Source organism: Neophocaena asiaeorientalis, unplaced genomic scaffold (assembly GCF_003031525.2).
Source record: "Neophocaena asiaeorientalis asiaeorientalis breed wild unplaced genomic scaffold, Neophocaena_asiaeorientalis_V1.1 scaffold876, whole genome shotgun sequence".
Taxonomy (NCBI): Eukaryota; Metazoa; Chordata; class Mammalia; order Artiodactyla; family Phocoenidae; genus Neophocaena; species Neophocaena asiaeorientalis.
This window is the reverse complement of record NW_020174254.1, coordinates 531,137-548,873: the sequence shown is the minus strand read 5'-3', so window position 1 is coordinate 548,873 and position 17,737 is coordinate 531,137. Positions and strand designations below refer to the sequence as shown.

General features: G+C 40.9%; 1 protein-coding gene across 1 annotated transcript in view; it reads left to right on the top strand.

The window, feature by feature from the left end:
- Nucleotides 1–1,979: 1,979 nt before the first annotated feature.
- ZRSR2 (zinc finger CCCH-type, RNA binding motif and serine/arginine rich 2) overlaps nucleotides 1,980–17,737 on the top strand; it is a 26,469-nt gene continuing 10,711 nt past the window's right edge. The window contains exons 1-7 of the mRNA XM_024755231.1: nucleotides 1,980–2,291; nucleotides 2,693–2,772; nucleotides 6,258–6,348; nucleotides 10,742–10,850; nucleotides 11,044–11,130; nucleotides 13,931–13,969; nucleotides 14,577–14,695. Coding sequence (XP_024610999.1) covers nucleotides 2,251–2,291; nucleotides 2,693–2,772; nucleotides 6,258–6,348; nucleotides 10,742–10,850; nucleotides 11,044–11,130; nucleotides 13,931–13,969; nucleotides 14,577–14,695 — 566 coding nt within the window. The 5' untranslated portion in view covers nucleotides 1,980–2,250. The remainder of the gene's footprint in view (nucleotides 2,292–2,692; nucleotides 2,773–6,257; nucleotides 6,349–10,741; nucleotides 10,851–11,043; nucleotides 11,131–13,930; nucleotides 13,970–14,576; nucleotides 14,696–17,737) is intronic.

Sequence of the window (17,737 nt, the reverse complement as noted above, 5' to 3'; positions counted from 1 at the left end):
GAATTCAAATGATGGTAACTAGTTTGGAAATGGAATTGGCTTTTAGAGTAACTTCTGTAATGAAATTAACTTGAGCAATTTAAGCTTATTCATGAAAATGAACGCAGCGGTTAACTGTTGAAGATAAACATCTAACTCCTATAAAAGGAGATTTGCATTCATTTCTAAATCATAATAGAATAAAATCGAAATCTGTATCCTTTTTTAATTAGAAGTTTCTTCCTAGAAGACATTCTTAGTTATTCTGACATGAAAGTCTGGTCTGATTCATAAGAAATGTTACAGCAACCCAAACACTGATGCTTTCAGAATGGCAGCAATTCTCAGCATAAGTCCTGGTCACAGGAACCAGCAAAATTGGAGATTTGAACAGCTATATTTTGTGCCACCCAGGGCATTCTCTAGTTAGAGGCCGTAACTGCCAAGTCTTCACCTTCAAGAAGTTTAAGATTTAGTGCCAGATGCAGTCTTATGAAGGCAACAAAGTACAGTATAGTGTGATAGGTGTTATAAAAGGTGAAATACTTGTGCTGAGAGCACCCGCAGGACAAGTACCTAACCCACTCTTGAGGGGGTTGGGAAGTTTTCACGCTGCTGCTGCCATTAATCACAGATAAAGTTTTGGGGACACTAACTATTGACAGGCACTATGCCAACATATAGCATTCCCTTGATTTTTACTGATGAGAAAACTGAAGACTAAACATTAGGAACTGGGAGTTCCCTGGCAGTCCAGTGGTTAGGACGGCCAGAAAAAAAAAATTAGGAATTTACTCAAGATCAGAGAGCCAAGCCTTGAGATTCCCAGTCCATCCAACTCTAAAGTCTATGTCCCTAATTACCGATGCACTGAGCTGGACGAGCTCCACTTGGAGGCTTGTTACTGCAAGTGTCTTTGTAAGAGGGAGTAGGGCAGTTTATGAAGAGTTTGGGCTTCTGCTGAATGATTTCAAGGAGGGACTAGGGAAACAGGCAGCTTAGTAATTGGGTATCTCAGTAATTTTGATTTGGAGGAGAGAGGGAAAAAGGTAAGCCAGGGAAGTTATCCAATTATCAAAAGATGGGGGTTGTTAATCTTTTTGCAGTCGCAACCTGTCCTTGGGAGAAACACTTTTTTCTTGGTCTTGTCCCTGGCCTTGTATGTGTAAATCACGGTCTAATTATTAGCAGGGTTTATTTTGTTTTCTCAGTCCCTTACCCAACTGCCCCAGTTTAATTCCTTGTCACCTCTCACCTAGATTGCGTTATTCCGGCTGTACCCTTTATATTGCAAACCAGAGTAATTTACCTAAAACACAAATATGATCACAACAAGCCTCAACTTAAAATCTTGCAACGGTTCTCTGTTCCCTACAGAGCATAATTAAGGCTTCTTGGAATGGCCCTCCTCCACAACCTAGCCGCAGCGGTATTCAAGGAATACCGCTGTATTCCTTGAAACTTTCAAATTGCCCTTTATATTCGATGGCCAAAATTCTCGCGGTTCTGGCAGATCCCACCTTGTTTCACCTCTTAGTGCCTTTGCTTATGCTGGTTTACCTGCAATGCCATTACCGCCCTCTCCACCTGAGTAAAGGTCGTCTGCCTTCAAAGCAACTCAGGCATCAGAAAGCTCTCCCTGAATCTCCAGGCGGACTATGTTAAGTAATCTTAGTTGCCTGTACCATATTATCTAATCTATGAATTGGCCCTTCTCTGCCTCTAGATTGTAAATTCCTTGGGAGTAGAGGTTGCACCTTTGCAGCCTCGGTAGTTAATTTCGCCTATAGAGCCGGCAGGTGTGAATGGAAGGGGGCGGGGTAAGGAACTTTGTCTAAGGCGTTGATAGGTGGAACTATGGAAGGAGCCAGAGCCTCGGACTGGAAAGCAAGGCGAGCAGCGTGAGAGATGAGGCTTTGTGAATGGACGAGAAAGGGGGAGGTGTGGCTTTAACTTCCTGGCCACAAGACATCTCACAATGAGGTGGGGAGAGGGAGTGATAACGCACTGGGGAAGCGCTACGAGGGAAAAAGTACTTACAAGATGGGTTAGGAGCCCAGAGGATTTTTCGAGGAGACATTTACTCGTACAGGATTTTGGAAGACGAGCTACCTACCTCCCGTCATCCGTCTTTCGTCAGCCAAGGTGGAGACAGGCTACCGCCCCTCTAGCCCGAGAGGCCGCGCAGCGACTGCAACTGCGCGCGGCTGCGGACGCCTTCAAGCCTGCCCCTTCCGGCCGACTGTTGCGGGGCGTGGCGGTGCTGGCAAGATGGCGGCGTCCGAGAAAATGATGTTTCCGGAGAAGCTAAGGTGAGCTGGGTTGGGGGAGGTGAGCTGACAAGAAAAGGGGACGGAGCGGACCGAGGCTGGGTTGAAGGATTTGCAGGCAGAAAGGGAGCTGGACCAAGCAGATAAGCCACCGCGGCAGCTCGATCCCTTCCCTCGGCGCGCCCCGGACTGTCCGCGGGCATCTGTGGGCTCAGGGAGGCGAGGAGGGGTACAGGTGACGGGATGGAGAAGACCTGCCGTCTGCGCAGGGGATGGCGAGGCGATGGTAAAAGCATGCTCTGTAATTAAAACACGGGAAGCAAGGTTTCACTTTCGAGCGCCCAAACGAGTTCCTGTCATTGGGCGCGGAGGAGAGGGGAGCTCAGGCAGCGTTGCAGGTGCGGCCACTGACGCTGGAGTGTGTTTGTGTCTTGTTTTTCCAGCCACAAAAAGTACAGGGCCTCCCTGAAGAAGGAGAAACGAAAGAAACGTCGGCAGGAACTCGCTCGACTGAGAGACTCAGGTAATGGATTCATCCTGTTTTCTGTGCATGAAACTGCTCCCCCGACTCCCGTCCTGAGGCCCCAGTGTCAGAAGGAAAGCAAGTACCGTATCCGAAAAAGAATTGCTGTGGCCACGGCCTCTCAAAAAGTTGTGTTAGACCCATGTCAGAAACAATGTTAACGTACTCAAGGGGTGGGGGGGAAGTCACGGTGAATCATCACCCACTGATTACGTGTTAAGTATTTATGAAGTATCTAATATTACAGGTGCAGGCATTACGAATTACAGTAGCTAGCACAGCCTTTGCACATAGTGAGTATTCGGTGAATAGTTCTTTTTGTAAAACCAGCAGGAGTCGAGGGTTTTAGACACTTTGCAAGTTTTTCTTAAACTTCACTAACATGAGAGACCCCTTGTTGACATTATTTAAATATATATGCATAAAATTAGTTGTGAAACTTACTTGACTTATAAAGCAATATACTTACAAATCACAAAACCAAGTGAAATTATACAATTATACATCCAGTCCCCTGCAGTGGAAGCTCAGAGTCTTAACCACTGGACCACCAGGGAAGTCCCCATATCTACATTAATGTAATGTTAGGGGTGATGGGAAATAGATGCTCACAACGTGAATATGGTACTGAGTGGAGTTTGGAATGCCACTACTACTGTTGCCCTGTGGTTATTTATCACTTTTTTTTCCTATTAAAATACTGTGGAACCTTGATCTGTACTGATGGTGGTGTCATTTGGCCTTCATGGCAGAATCTAACATTTGTATATTAAACCTACCTGTTTAATGAACTTAGTTGTAAAGTTGTATAGTGTAGTTATAAATGCAGATGAAAGCACTGAAATCACGCAGGAGTACTGAGTTATAATGGTTACCATACACATTAGCCAGAATATGCCTGTTAAATTATCCTAGACAATTCTTGAAGTCCACAGACTCAAGGAACCAGGATTCTCCAGCCTTGAGAAAATAGCCATGGAGGTTTTACTTACCATTGGAGTTACCTTGTAACTGTTTCAGTAGCATTACATGGGATACTTAGAATGGAAGGGGCAGTGCGTTGCCCTGCAGCCTGTATTAGCATCTCTGTTTTATTCGTTCAAAACTGGCCCACTAGAGGCAGGATAAAGCATCAGGGATAAAAGGAAAAACAGGTTAGGTTGGCGTTATTGATGCCCTTAGTGATTTCCCACCCTCCTTAAAGTTTTCAGCTTCCTTACTTTGTTTTCTTGTAACATGCCCCCACTTTTTAAAAGTCTTCTTTTTCTTTACATATTTTAAATCCAACATATTCCATTGATTTTTTATTCCCCTTTAACTTTGTAAAGTGCATTTGGAGTGAGCCTCTGTGAATAGGCAGGTGGATGTGTCCTTTGGCAGTTTAGTCAATTGAAGGATGCAGCTCACTGGTCTGCTCGTGATTATATATGGCTAATGAGAGATCCAAGACTAAGCGCTTGTCTCTGGATGGCTGCTCCTGCTTTGGCCTACTCCAACTCACAATTCTTTACTTAGTGGTGCTTCATGAATAGTGTGGTCTACCAAATACTGCTGTGGGTTGTAGCACACGTTGCATGGGCAAACATTACAGAAGGCTAGAATATAGAAGTATTCTGTAAGGATTGCTATAAGAGTGAATTGGCAAGTGATTGGTAGAAATTTCTGGAGTATCAACCTCTCTATTACAGGTAGCCTCTTTAGCCCCCAGTTCTACTTGAAATAATCTGAAACGAGCTGCATTATCAGAAATTAAGGTAACATGAAGGATAAAGAGCAAGTTGCAAAATTGTAGCATGATTCTATATACAGTTACATGTACAATACAATTAGATATACACTTGACCCTTAAACAACATGGGTTTTGAACTGCTCAGGTCCACTTATATGTGGATTTGTTTCAATAGTAAACACTATTGTACTACATGGTCTGCAGTTGGTTGAATCCAAGGATGCAGAACCACAGATACAGAGGAATCATGGATGTGGAGAGCCGACTCTAAGTTATACGTGGATTTTCAACTGCGTGGAGGGCCAGTGCCCATTAACCACTGCATTGTTCAAGGGTCAGCTGTATGGTGATTATCTAGGACTGGGTGGGCCTTTGGTTAGACCTATACTTAATATATGTGACAGACAATATCTTTTTCCTTTTAGCCTGAGATCTTCTGTTATATTTCCTTAAGATCGCTTCAGTTTTCCTCCTTTTTTCCCCTCAAATTTAAATTCTGAGTAGAAGAGGATATAAATTTTTATTATATTAAAACTTATTTTCCCATGTTTTCATTTTATTTTTATTTTTTTGCGGTACGGCGGGCCTCTCACTGTTGTGGTCTCTCCCATTGTGGAGCACAGGCTCCGGACGCGCAGGCTCAGCGGCCATGGCTCACGGGCCCAGCCGCTCCGTGGCATGTGGGATCTTCCCGGACCGGGGCACAAACCCGTGTCCCCTGCATCAGCAGGCGGACTCTCAACCACTGCGCCACTAGGGAAGCCCCCATGTTTTTATTTTGAAAATGTTCCAATGTACAGAAAGTTGAAAAAATGGTTCAATAAACATCCATGAACCCTTTGTCTAGATTTGTCAATTGTTAACATTTTGCCTTACTTTCTCTCTATGTATAGATAGATAGATCCATATGTACAAATTTTTTCTGAACCCTTTGCATATCAGTTGCATATACATACCCCTTACCCCTAAATACTTCAGCCTGCATCTCTTAAGAATAAGGACCATAATACTAAACAAATAAAGGAACATTAATTCAGTAATATATATACAGGCCATATTTAAACTTTCCCAATTCAAGTTTGATTATTTTGAAAAGCTCAAGCCAGTTGTCTTGTGGAATGCTCTGCATTCTAGATTAGTCTGTCTTCTGATTGGCTTCAGGTTACACTCTATAGCAAAATACTACAAAGCTGATGCTGTGTAGCTCTCATTGCATACATCAGGGGGCCTCTCATGTCAAGTTGTTCCACTCCTAATGATGCAAGTGTGGTCTAAGTGTTGCCAATCAGATGGCTCCATTGTAAAAGATGTTCCTGCCTTTGTAATTAGTACTCGTCTGAGGGCTGATATTTTGAGATAGTGTAAATAAATATCCTCTTCCCAAATAAATATCCTCTTCCTACAGTGGGGTGCAGAAGTGAGGACTTTTCTACTTAAGTCTTTCTACATTTTTTAGTTGCCATTCTTCTATACAGGTGGATGTTCCCTCTCACACCTCACCATCTTTTGGGGTATCACTATGGAACCATCAATAAATTTTTTAAGTTTAATGTGTTATCTACTACCATTATTGTTCTTTTCAGTGTTCACATTGTTCCAATTTGGGCGATCGGGGCCCTTTATTATTAGAAAGTTTTAAAAACAGGTTTGTACCATATTTGTAAAGATGAAAAATTGTATGTAAGTTTTTCCCTGAATTATTGACCAAGGTTTTGTAATATACAGATAGTGTACTAAAACATTGACATTCCTTCAGGACTCTCACAGAAGGAGGAGGAGGAGACAGCGGCGGATGCCTTTATTGAAGAACAACGACGAGAAGAAGAGAGGCTGCTGGAGAGAGAGAGGTCAGCACTGATTGAAGCGCTTCCTGCGAACCCAGTTATTTTACTTGAATATCCTAAATCTTCGCTAACTAGGGCGGGTCTTCTTTATACAATCTTATACAAAATAGGTCTTATAAAATACCCTGGATAAACTGTTTAAACCGCTAGCTGATGGGCTGAAAAAAGATATTGTCTTTAAAAAAAAAAAAAAGTATTATTCACTCTTTTTGCTCATTGGTAAATGTTTTTGAAAAAAAATCCAAATAATTAAGAAGTATAAAAGTATTATTCACTCTTTTTGCTCATTGGTAAATGTTTTTGAAAAAAAATCCAAATAATTAAGAAGTATAAAAGTATTATTCACTCTTTTTGCTCATTGGTAAATGTTTTTGAAAAAAAATCCAAATAATTAAGAAGTATAAAAGTATTATTCACTCTTTTTGCTCATTGGTAAATGTTTTTGAAAAAAAATCCAAATAATTAAGAAGTATAAAAGTATTATTCACTCTTTTTGCTCATTGGTAAATGTTTTTGAAAAAAAATCCAAATAATTAAGAAGTATAAAAGTATTATTCACTCTTTTTGCTCATTGGTAAATGTTTTTGAAAAAAAATCCAAATAATTAAGAAGTGTAAACAGTGAAAGGGCTTCAGTAAACTCAACACACCAAAGATAGCCCCAATAAGAAGGTAAGAAAGAAACTATAGATGTAGTATATATGTATATTTCTATCGTGGGATGATATTTATACCTATTTTTCTATAAATTGCTTTTTTCGCTATATAGGACATTTATTTCAGTGTTGGTGCAGAGATCTAATTCAACCATTTCAATAGCAACACAGTATCCATTGTATGACTGGCATAATTTATTTTCTATTCATAATTTATAGTTCTCTACTGATGGACATTCAGGTTATTTACTATTAAATAACATTCACTTACCATGTACTATTAATTTACTCTTATTTACTATTAATTTATTATTATTTTGCATTCAGGCTTTTTACTATTATAAAAAAGTTGCAGTGAGTATCCATGATTATAAATCCATGGTAATTGTCCTATTATTTCCTTAGGAAAATGCCTAGAGGAGAAGTACACGTAAAAGGCAGATGGGCAGGTAGAAAGGGCATCCAGATTGCAGTTTGCAGCCTTTCCAAGAGTGAAGCAAGGTGCCCATCTCTCCACACCTTCACTCACACTAGGCGTTATCAGTTCTTAAAACTCCTTTAGTGAAAAGTCATATTTCATTGTTTCAAATGTACATTTAAAAAAATTTTTTTATTAGAGTATAGTTGATTTACAATGTTGTGTTTGTTTCTGCTGTATAGCAAAGTGTATCAGTTATACATATACATATATATACTCTTTTTTAGATTATTTTCCCATATAGGCCATTACAGAGTATTGAGAAGAGTTCAAATGTACACTTCTTAATTAGTAGGGTTGAATATCTTTTTATATATTATCTATTTGTAGCTTGCTTAGTTCTTGCACCTTTCTCTTTTGGGTTTCATTTTTTTTTAAGTTTATTGTGTAAGCAATGTTATTACTTGATTAAGGATATTAATCCTTTATCTGTCCTGTGTGTGATGTATATTTTTCTCATTTGTCATCAGTCCTAACTTGGCTTATCGTGTTACTCACATAATTTGATCTCCATGTCGTCAATTTCATCGTGTTATCTAGCCTTGATGTCTGATTTCAAAAGGCCGCCCCCATCCCCAGATGACAAAAATATTCTGCTCTTTTTCTCTTTTGGTATTTTTCAGGGGGTAGTTTATTTTTTATTCCCCAAGTGGTACACAGTAATATGAATCTGCTTAATGCTACTCGACTGTACACTTAAATGGTTAAAATGGTAAATTTTATGGTATGTATACATTGCCACAATAAAAAATAAATAATTTTTTAAAGGAGAAAAAACTTTATAGGTCCTGTCTAGCTATTTAGTGTGTTCACTGGAAATGTTGCTTCTTTTCTTGTAATTAGTTCCTGTTACCCAAATAAGCACATAAATAGGTGGAAATATGAAAATGCTGAAAAAAAAAAAAGTAGTAATGATTGGGAACAGGGAGTTGGATTCAGCCAGATCTGCATTGCAGTCCTGGCCCTGCTACTTACTAGCTGTGTTCAAGTTGCTTAATCTCTCTAAGCTTCAATTTCCTCGCCTTAAATATGGACATAAACAGGGACTTTCCTGGTGGTCTAGTGGTTAGGGCTCCACGCTTCCACTGCAGGGGGCACGGGTTCGATCCCTGGTTGGAGAACTAAGATCTCACATGATGCAGCCAAAAAAAAAAACCATCGATCATAGTACCTACAGCATAGAATTGGGGAGATTAAATGAGATTAATGAGGTGGTAAGTGTATAGCGCTTAACGTAGCGTGAGCAGATAGGAGATGCTGTAATATCTCTGGTTGTTCTTACTACTAGAGATTTCTGTAATGATAAAGATGATATGTATAGCATGAAATAGGGAAGTCATTTTTCTTGCTTTCCCATTTACTTAGATGCTTCTTTTAAATCACATACACATGTCTTTGTGTTCCCTTGATTTTTGTTTATTCCTGTACGAGTTGCATAATACTTTATTGTTGAAAAGCAGGAAATTTATTTGAAAATACTGAATGGCTTTATGTACTACTTAAAAGGATGTGTATAGTGTCAAAGGTAAACAGAGCCGGACATTAAAGTGCAGGAACAAACTTTATTCAGTAACTCCTGACAGTAGGGGAAGACCTGAGCTCCATTCTGGTTTGTGCAGAGGCGATTTAGGCATTTAAAAGGGAGAATGAGGAAAGTGAACAGTACCAGGAGTTGATCCCTGTGAAGGTGACCAGGAAGCTGTGTTCATTAGTGGGCAGTTAGGGAAGTTAGGGCTTTATCCTCCCACAGAGACTGGGAGCCAGAGGCCTCATCCTTCTTAATGACTGCATTTCCCAGGAATGGCTCTCAGGCCCTTGAGAGAGACCCTTATGAGCTGTAAGAGACACATATTCATAATTACGAGCCCTTTTGAGTGATGCTCTAGGAGAGGGAAGGCAGAGGCCTATTATCAGGTGTTGGCCAGAGCAAACAGTCCATTTTCTAGGCAGCATTGAGTTTTCTCAGGCAGGCATTTTAATGTCTTGGGGGGTGGGAGGTGATGGGGTCATCCTAGGGACACAGCCTTATGCTGCTAAAAGGCATGCTAGAGTTTGCTCAAGTCTCAGTGCAGGGGGTTGACAGAGTTATGTGCCCAGAGTTCTAGAGTTCTCAGTATTATATCCAAGTTACTAAGTTTTAAAGTTTGTAATATTTTACTTTTTTGTGGTCTTAAATGTATATACACTTTGGTTCAGTTTATTTACAATGAATATCTTCCTCAAAAGGTTTATGAATCAGAGTTCTGCACACTGAAACATTTACGTATACTCTATGACATACACAGGAACGTTGACACATGCAACATGCCAGTGTCTACTATGGCTAAAAGATGGGTTCCTGGAATCTGTAGTTGGAAATGGAATACTTTTTCCCATCAAGTATTTGAAATTGTGGTTGGGTCCCCAGACTAGACATAAAACCTTATTTAACTGCTAATGTCCCTGAAGTAATATAGAACAGTTTCTCATATTTCATTTTCCTTTTACAAATTCGGTGGGAAAATGCAGTCTAGGTTTTAAACACTTAATCGGCTAATAAACTTTTGAAATATAGCCCATCTTTAAGTTGGAAACTTGTGGTATTAGATATCTGAGACACCATTTTAAGATAAGATCACTCTTTATAATTGGTCATTTCAAAAAATAAACTAGACACCCACTAATCTGTTTTTGTAACTCTTTGTCATCTTTTCTTACAACCTGTAGCTTTCTTTATTTTAAAGACACGATCACGATGTAGTTCTATTTTTCTTCTCTCAGCAGTTAGGTGCTTGGGGCAAACCACAGGAGTCTCTCAGCTGTAAAGAGTAGAAGTCCAAGGGTTTACAGCAGGAGATGTCAGGTTTTTATCATGCTGCAATCCTGCGATGGGCACGTTCAAAATGCATAGAACAGGAAGGGTGGTACTTCCTGAATGTGAAAAGCTGGATGTTACTCACTTTATTGGCACCCACACATCACTGTGGTCAACCTAAAGGGAAAGCTAGAGTGTCATTGTTTTGTGTAAAGATATTACAGATAGGAAATGTAGAAGTAGTGATTTTATGCTGTCACCCTCTAGGAGGATATGCTAAAATGTAGTGCTTTTCCAATATCACTACTCACCTCTCGATCCTCTTACCTCCACTTAACTGCTTTCTAGAAAATATCTTTCATGATACTTTCGTCATTCCCAAAATCCCATTTGCTATCATATATGTGTGTGGATGTATTTGTAGATTAGTGTCCATTCCTTTTATCTGATCACATCGTTACATCAATAGGCAAAAATTACATGAGGAGTGGTTGCTGCGGGAACAGAAGGCACAAGAAGAATTCAGAATAAAGAAGGAAAAGGAAGAGGCGGCTAGAAAACGGCAGGAAGAGCAAGAGGTATGGTATTAATCAGATAACCAGTTAACCAAAATGACTCTCATTGAGTTACATACCTTGAACTTTAAAAATCGGATATTATCCATTTTACCAGTGTTAAAGTTTTTCATTTATTTGCCCCATATGTGAAATGTTGTAAAAAAGTGAGTCTGAAAAATAATTACCTTTCTTCTTTCTTTTTTCCTCTGTAAAGAGAAAGTTAAAGGAAGAATGGGAAGAACAGCAGAGAAAAGAGAGAGAAGAGGAGCAGCAGAAGCTACAGGAGAAGAAGGAAAGAGAGGTGATTCCCGTCACAGGAGGATAGATGCACTGCGTATCCTCTTAGTGAGCAGATGGGGCGGGTGATAGGCTTGAAGGATAAGCTACAGGCATGTCAGGTTTGGACTTGGTTTTTTCTTTAGAAAGAGTCATGTTTTTAGTTTGGATATACACTAGCGTTTCCTTATGATGCTCTTCTTTGGGTGGGTGCTGTGGCAGATGCCTTAAATGAAGGTTTTCCTTCATCTCTGCCGACCTTACTCTCTATACCAGGGATTGGCCAACTTTTTCTGTAAAGAGCCAGAGTAAACATTTTAGGCTTTATGGTCTGTATGGTCTTTGTTGAAAATGTCCAACTCTGCCAGTGTCCCGTGAAAGCAGCCATAGGTGACACGAAAATGAAGGGTGTTGCCATGTTCTAATAAAACCTTACTGTTGTATTGATTAAAAATCGGCAGCTGGCCCCTGCCTTACACTTTGTACCACTCTAGAGCAAATGGTGTTCTTCGGAGGTTTTGCTGTATATGGGTTGACTTACTTAGAGAATACTATTTTGTATAGTTTCCACCTTTGTTTGATTCATAAGAGACTTCACTGCTTTGGACGTGTCAGCGAGAACTAATAGATTGAAAGAAGTCAGACTCAAATATTGAGGGATGAGGAAATATTTTTTGTTATTAAATCTTGACTTCCCTTCTAACTTGTGCTATAAAGGCAATTGTAGCTAACCTATAGTTGCTCACACACAAAAAAAGAATCTATAAGGTATATGTATATATCCTCTATATCTTCCAGGATTGTTTTTAAAGATTGCTTTGGTCTATTTTGCTGCTGTTCCTTAACAGTGTATTTATTTCAAAGATACCACAGCTCATCTTTCCTTGACTGATTCATCAGGATGTATCTTTTCTGTGATAATGCTATGTATGAATAGCATAAAATTGGGTAATCACCAGATTATGGGGGAAAATGCATTTGTTTACATCCTGGTCATGATGGGGTAGAAGCAACCTTTGTTTCTTTTGTCTCAGGCCATCAGTTAATTCCAGTGCAAATTTTAAATACCCTTATTTGAGTACTGCTTTCTAGATGAGGCGAGATCATGCTAAGTTTTTAGGGGGCAGGAAAATTGTTTGGAGCTTGTTATTTTTTTAGTAGAGAGTAATAAATTCCCATTTTAACAGTGGAATGTTCTTCAACTGAGGTCTTTCTGGCACCAGATAAAAGCTAACGCTTTTGTTTCAAAGGAAGTCTGGTGAGACATTAAGGAGAAGTGGGTAAAATGAAGTCGATTCTAAGCGTATATAAAGGGATCTGCATTCTTTGTTTCTCCTGTAAGCTAGATGCTTCTCTAGGGGTTGGAGATAGGGCAGCGAAAAAGATCTGTACTCACTGAGTTCGGTTTCTAGATGATGGAACTGAATATAAGCAAGCAAAAAAGGTCATTTGAAGTGCTCTAAGGTAATGTTAAGTGGTATAAAGGAATAAAGCATTAGAAAAAAAAAAGAAATAAGGCAGAATGTCATGTGACAGAGTGATCGGGGTAGGAAAGTACTTCTTCCGATTGCCTGTCCAGGAAGACGTCTCCAAGGAGAAGCCGACGTGTGAGCTGACGCCTGAATGCAGAGATCTCAGAGAGGAGGGCTCCAGGCAGAGGGGGGACGCCCTGAGCGTGGAGCTGAACGGAGGTCAGGGTGCCTGAATCCTAGAGACCAAAGGAAAGAGCAGCAGGGGTGGGGAGGAAGTCAGGAGGGTAGGCAGGGTCATTCATGTAAGGCCTCCTGGGTGGGAAGGACGAGTTTGGATTTTACCTAAAGTGTCATGGGAAGCCATTAAAGGGTTTTTAATCAGGGATTGACTTCATCTAATTTATATCGTTACTTTTAACAGATCATTCTAACTTTGGTATAAAGAATGGGGGATGGGGGTGGGGAGTGGTGACCAAGGAGGCAAGAGTGGATATATGGTGACCAGTTAGAAGGCTGCTGTTCCAGACAGGACATGATGGTGGTTTGGATGACAGTAGTGCTTAATACAGAGAAGTACAGAGATTTGGGGTGAGTCGTGGCACAGTCAACGGAACTCTAGCTGGTAGGCTGAATGGACTGGGAAGGGAATTCAAGTCATACTTTTAGCTTTTTAGTTTGAGCAGGTGGTCAGATGGCAACACCGTTTACTGAGATGGGCATTTAGATGGGCAAGGGGTAGGCAAGAGTGAGGTTTGTTTTGAGCACGTTAAGTTACTGAGGACCCTTACATGGCCAGGCAGAGTTAATCAAGTAAGCAGCTAGACATATGAGTCTTCTATGTAATGCTTTAAGGAGCTAGGGAAGAGAAGTCTGTCGAACATAATTTAAAACTTATTTAAATGCCAAGGAGGTCAAAATTTACTGGCATATTTCAGGACTGACTTTGCCTTATCGGAAAGTTTGAGATTTTGTATCAATCCCAGTTGCTGCTGTTCATGTCATAATGTAGCATCTGTTAAATGTCTGTGATGTTTCAGCTAGCATTGTCTTTTATGATATTCACTAATACCTCATCTTAAAAACTAGAATGTGGAATATATGTTCAAATCTACTAAATACTACTCTTACTGAAATTATTAGAAGACTATGTTTTGCAATGTGTGCTGTTAAATGTCCTAGTTGAATGAAGACTCTCAGCTATATGTGCTATAGAAAGCAAATTAGAACCTGAAGCCTTTTGTGTGCATAAGTTTTTTTAAAAATTGTGACACATGAGATTCTTAACCAGAGAAACCAGATGTGACTTACCTGACTTTGAGGTTTTCATTAGTCCTATGTTTGCACCATTTGTAGGAAGCTGTGCAGAAGATGCTGGAGCAGGCTGAAAATGAGGTATTTTCAAAACCTTTCATTAAGAATTTGAGACCGATGAACATTTCTTTAAAAACAATATTTCCAATAATGTTAATTTCATGGTAAGCTACTTAGATCCTGTCTGAATGTGGGAATCTCCTGTGTGGCTCTGTGCTTTGTACCGCAGCAACAACAAAATTGAACTGATGAACAAAAGCAAAGGTTACCCTGGTGGACTGGACTTGTTTATAGTCCTTAAAGTGTGTGTAACCAGCATCACACACACTTAAGCCCCGATGGATGGTTTAACTTGATTCACAGTAACTTAGATTGGTCTCAGGGGGTGGTTCCCTAAGAAGTCCTTCAACCCTTTTAGGAATGGATGGACAGAAGGGAAACCTTGGTGACTGCTCCTGGTAGCCATATCGATGCCTGATGATGGGCAGTGACTGGGAGCCAGGAGAGACATACAGCCCCTGTCTCACGACAATTGTTTGTAGAGTCTAGATTGTGTGATACAACTTGAATGTGTATATTCTTACATGAATCTGTTTTTATTTTTGACTAAAATATTTCGAATACCTTTTAAACATTTACTTCTTCATGGATTTTTAACACCAAGTAAAGTCATGGTTATTTTTAACAGTTGGAAAATGGCACCACATGGCAAAACCCAGAACCACCCATGGAATTGAGGATAATGGAAAAAGATCGAGCTAATTGTCCATTCTACAGTAAAACAGGAGCTTGCAGATTCGGAGATAGGTAACCAATTTTGCTTTATTGTGTCAGAGTTAAGTGACTCAAAATGTTGAGGTTTTTGAGTTGGCACGGGCTGGAGTTTGAAATGTTCATAGGCATCTGCTGCATTCTTGCTGCTGCTCCGGTTCCCCCAGCTGAGCATCCCCTGCTCCCTCCACACCCCCATACCTCTTCTCTGGGTGGGCTTCGTCCAGTTCTCTGGCAGGGCTTCCTTTGCGTTCCTCCCACAGCTATCTGAAGACCTTTTGCTTTTATTTCCTTCCTGCACTTGTATTAGTCCACATGGGACAGCTGGGATGGGGAAATAATCTATTTCAAAAGACTGGAGCAGTCTGGCTTTATTTTTTGAATGGCAAACACTGTACACAAAAGAGGCTTTAAAAACTGGCATGCCGGGCTTCCCTGGTGGCGCAGTGGTTAAGAATCTGCCTGCCAATGCAGGGGACGCGGGTTCGTGCCCCGGTCCGGGAAGATCCCACATGCTGCGGAGCGGCTGGGCCCGTGAGCCATGGCCGCTGGGCCTGCGCGTCCAGAGCCTGTGCTCCGCAACGGGAGAGGCCACAACAGCGAGAGGCCCGCGTACCGCAAAAAAAAAAACCCCAAAACTGGCATGCCCAAAGGGATATCTGTGAAAGACAGGATCCGAGTGAGTAGAGGAAAATTCTAATACGCGTTCTCAGTCTGCTCTGATTCAGGAACAGACACCAGGTTCAACATCTGGCTTTAGCGGCTGTCAAGGTGGGAAAGTTACTTAAGCCCTCTGTGCCTTAGTTCCCTCACCTGTAAAATGGGGATTAAAAGCAGTACCCCTCGGGCTTCCCTGGTGGCGCAGTGGTTGAGAATCTGCCTACCAATGCAGGGAACACGGGTTCGAGCCCTGGTCTGGGAAGATCCCACATGCCACGGAGCATCTAGGCCCGTGAGCCACAACTACTGAGCCTGCGCGTCTGGAGCTTGTGCTCCGGAACAAGAGAGGCCGCAACGGTGAGAGGCCCCGCGCACCGCGATGAGGAGTGGCCCCTGCTCTCCGCAACTGGAGAAAGCCCTCGCACAGAAACGAAGACCCAACACAGCCAAAAATAACTAAATAAAATAAATAAATAAATAAAATAAAATAAAAAAAAGCAGTACCCCTCTTCTAAGGCAGTTGTGAGTGAATGCAGGGAAAGCAGGGAGAACATGGCAGGCCCATGGCAAGTTCTGAGTGTTTGCTCGTATTTTCATTTCGTTACTGTTGCCCTTATTCTCTGAGACACTCTGCTTCCCTCCCTCTTTTGGATCAATGATTTTAAAACAAGACATTCATGTGGAAAACTAAGTGTTGATGTTTTCATTCATTTAGCAAATATTTCAATACCAACTGTGCCAGGCAATGGTGAGTTTTATAATTTGGCTTGTTTATGAATGAACAGCTTAAAGTAGATAAATAATTCATAATGGTGAGTAAATCCATCTGAGGCAAAATCTAATTATTACTTTTCATTCTGCAGAAGAAAAGATCTAATTATATCTTAGTGTCCTATTCATCATAAAAAGGGATATGAATAGGCAAATTCATATGTATTTAATGAGAAACTGTATGTTGTCTCTCATGTTTATTTTATTCATAAAATTTTCCATGCTGTTTTATTTCCTTCTTTGAAAATGTGAACCTTCTCTAGCTTTCTCTTTCTTTTTTAATTTAAGCCTTCACATCATTTTACATTTTTTAAGAACAGTGGTTCTCAACCCTGGATGCACACTAGGATCATTTAGAAAGCTTGAAAAAAATTATGTCCTACCTCAAATTGATTAAATCAGAGTTTCTGAGACTTGGGCACCCTAATTTTTGAAATGTACTCAGGTGTTTCTGATGGGCCCAGGATTGAGAGTCACTAATGTAGGATTTGTGACTCCTCTTATATTTTATAGCTGGGATTGTATATGCCCAGAATACCTGTGAAAGGATTCACAGGATCCGGTCAATAGTGAAAGTCTCCTCTTGAGGAACTGGGAACTAAGGAGGGGAGAAAGACTTTACCCCCCTTCGTATCCTTAGAAGTGTTTCCCAAATGTATGTTTAATTTCATCAAAATAGTAATAATTGGGGCTTCCCTGGTGGTGCAGTGGTTGAGAGTCTGCCTGCCAATGCAGGGGACACGGGTTCGTGCCCCGGTCCAGGAAGATCCCACATGCCGCGGAGCGGCTGGGCCCGTGAGCCATGGCCGCTGAGCCTGCGCGTCCGGAACCTGTGCTCCGCAACGGGAGAGGCCACAGCAGTGAGAGGCCCGCGTACAGAAAAAAAAAAAAAAACAAAATAGTAATGATTGATGTAAAACATCCCCCACCAAAGATAAAGTGTACAGTGACTTAGCTTTGAAAGACAGTTGAGACTCAGTGTGAGTCACCTTTGCATTGGCGGGGGTGGGGTAGGGGTGGGGAATTGAACCAAATTGTATGTAAGGTTTCCCAGCTGCAGGAGTCCTCAATTATGATATGTCTATAACATTTCCCTAAATGTGAAGACTTGTGGTCATCGGATTCTGGAGTCTTCTGCTGGGCATAAGTGAGAGAAGGGGAGATGTCCTAAGTGGTTTCAGGAAATCAGTTGACAGTACTTATTTGTGAAAAGGGGAATGGACTCTCAGGCTCTCAAAACCCATCCCTGAGGGCCGTTTCAAGGAAATATTGACGGTGGTCAGCTTAGTTTGTGAACCTTTCTTAATATATTCACAGGCATGTGAAATTTCACCATCACAACTATCAAAAAACAGTATGAGAGCGATTTGGGTATTTGCATGATTCAAGTGATCAGTTGTGAAATAAGATTCCATGAAACCAGCAATTACAAAATCCAGCACCATCCCTTCAAACAAAGATACTGCCCCCCTTTCACAGAGAGCCCCAGTGACTTGCTCCAGATCATACAACTGTTCTTTTCTGTTAAGGTCTGTCGCAACATCAGGCACTCCCATAAGCTAAGCATTTCTTTGGTTGCTTTGTTTTCGTAATTAGTACGAGTTTGATTCTAGAACCTTTTTGCACTTGGAGTCACAGCTTTCTGGG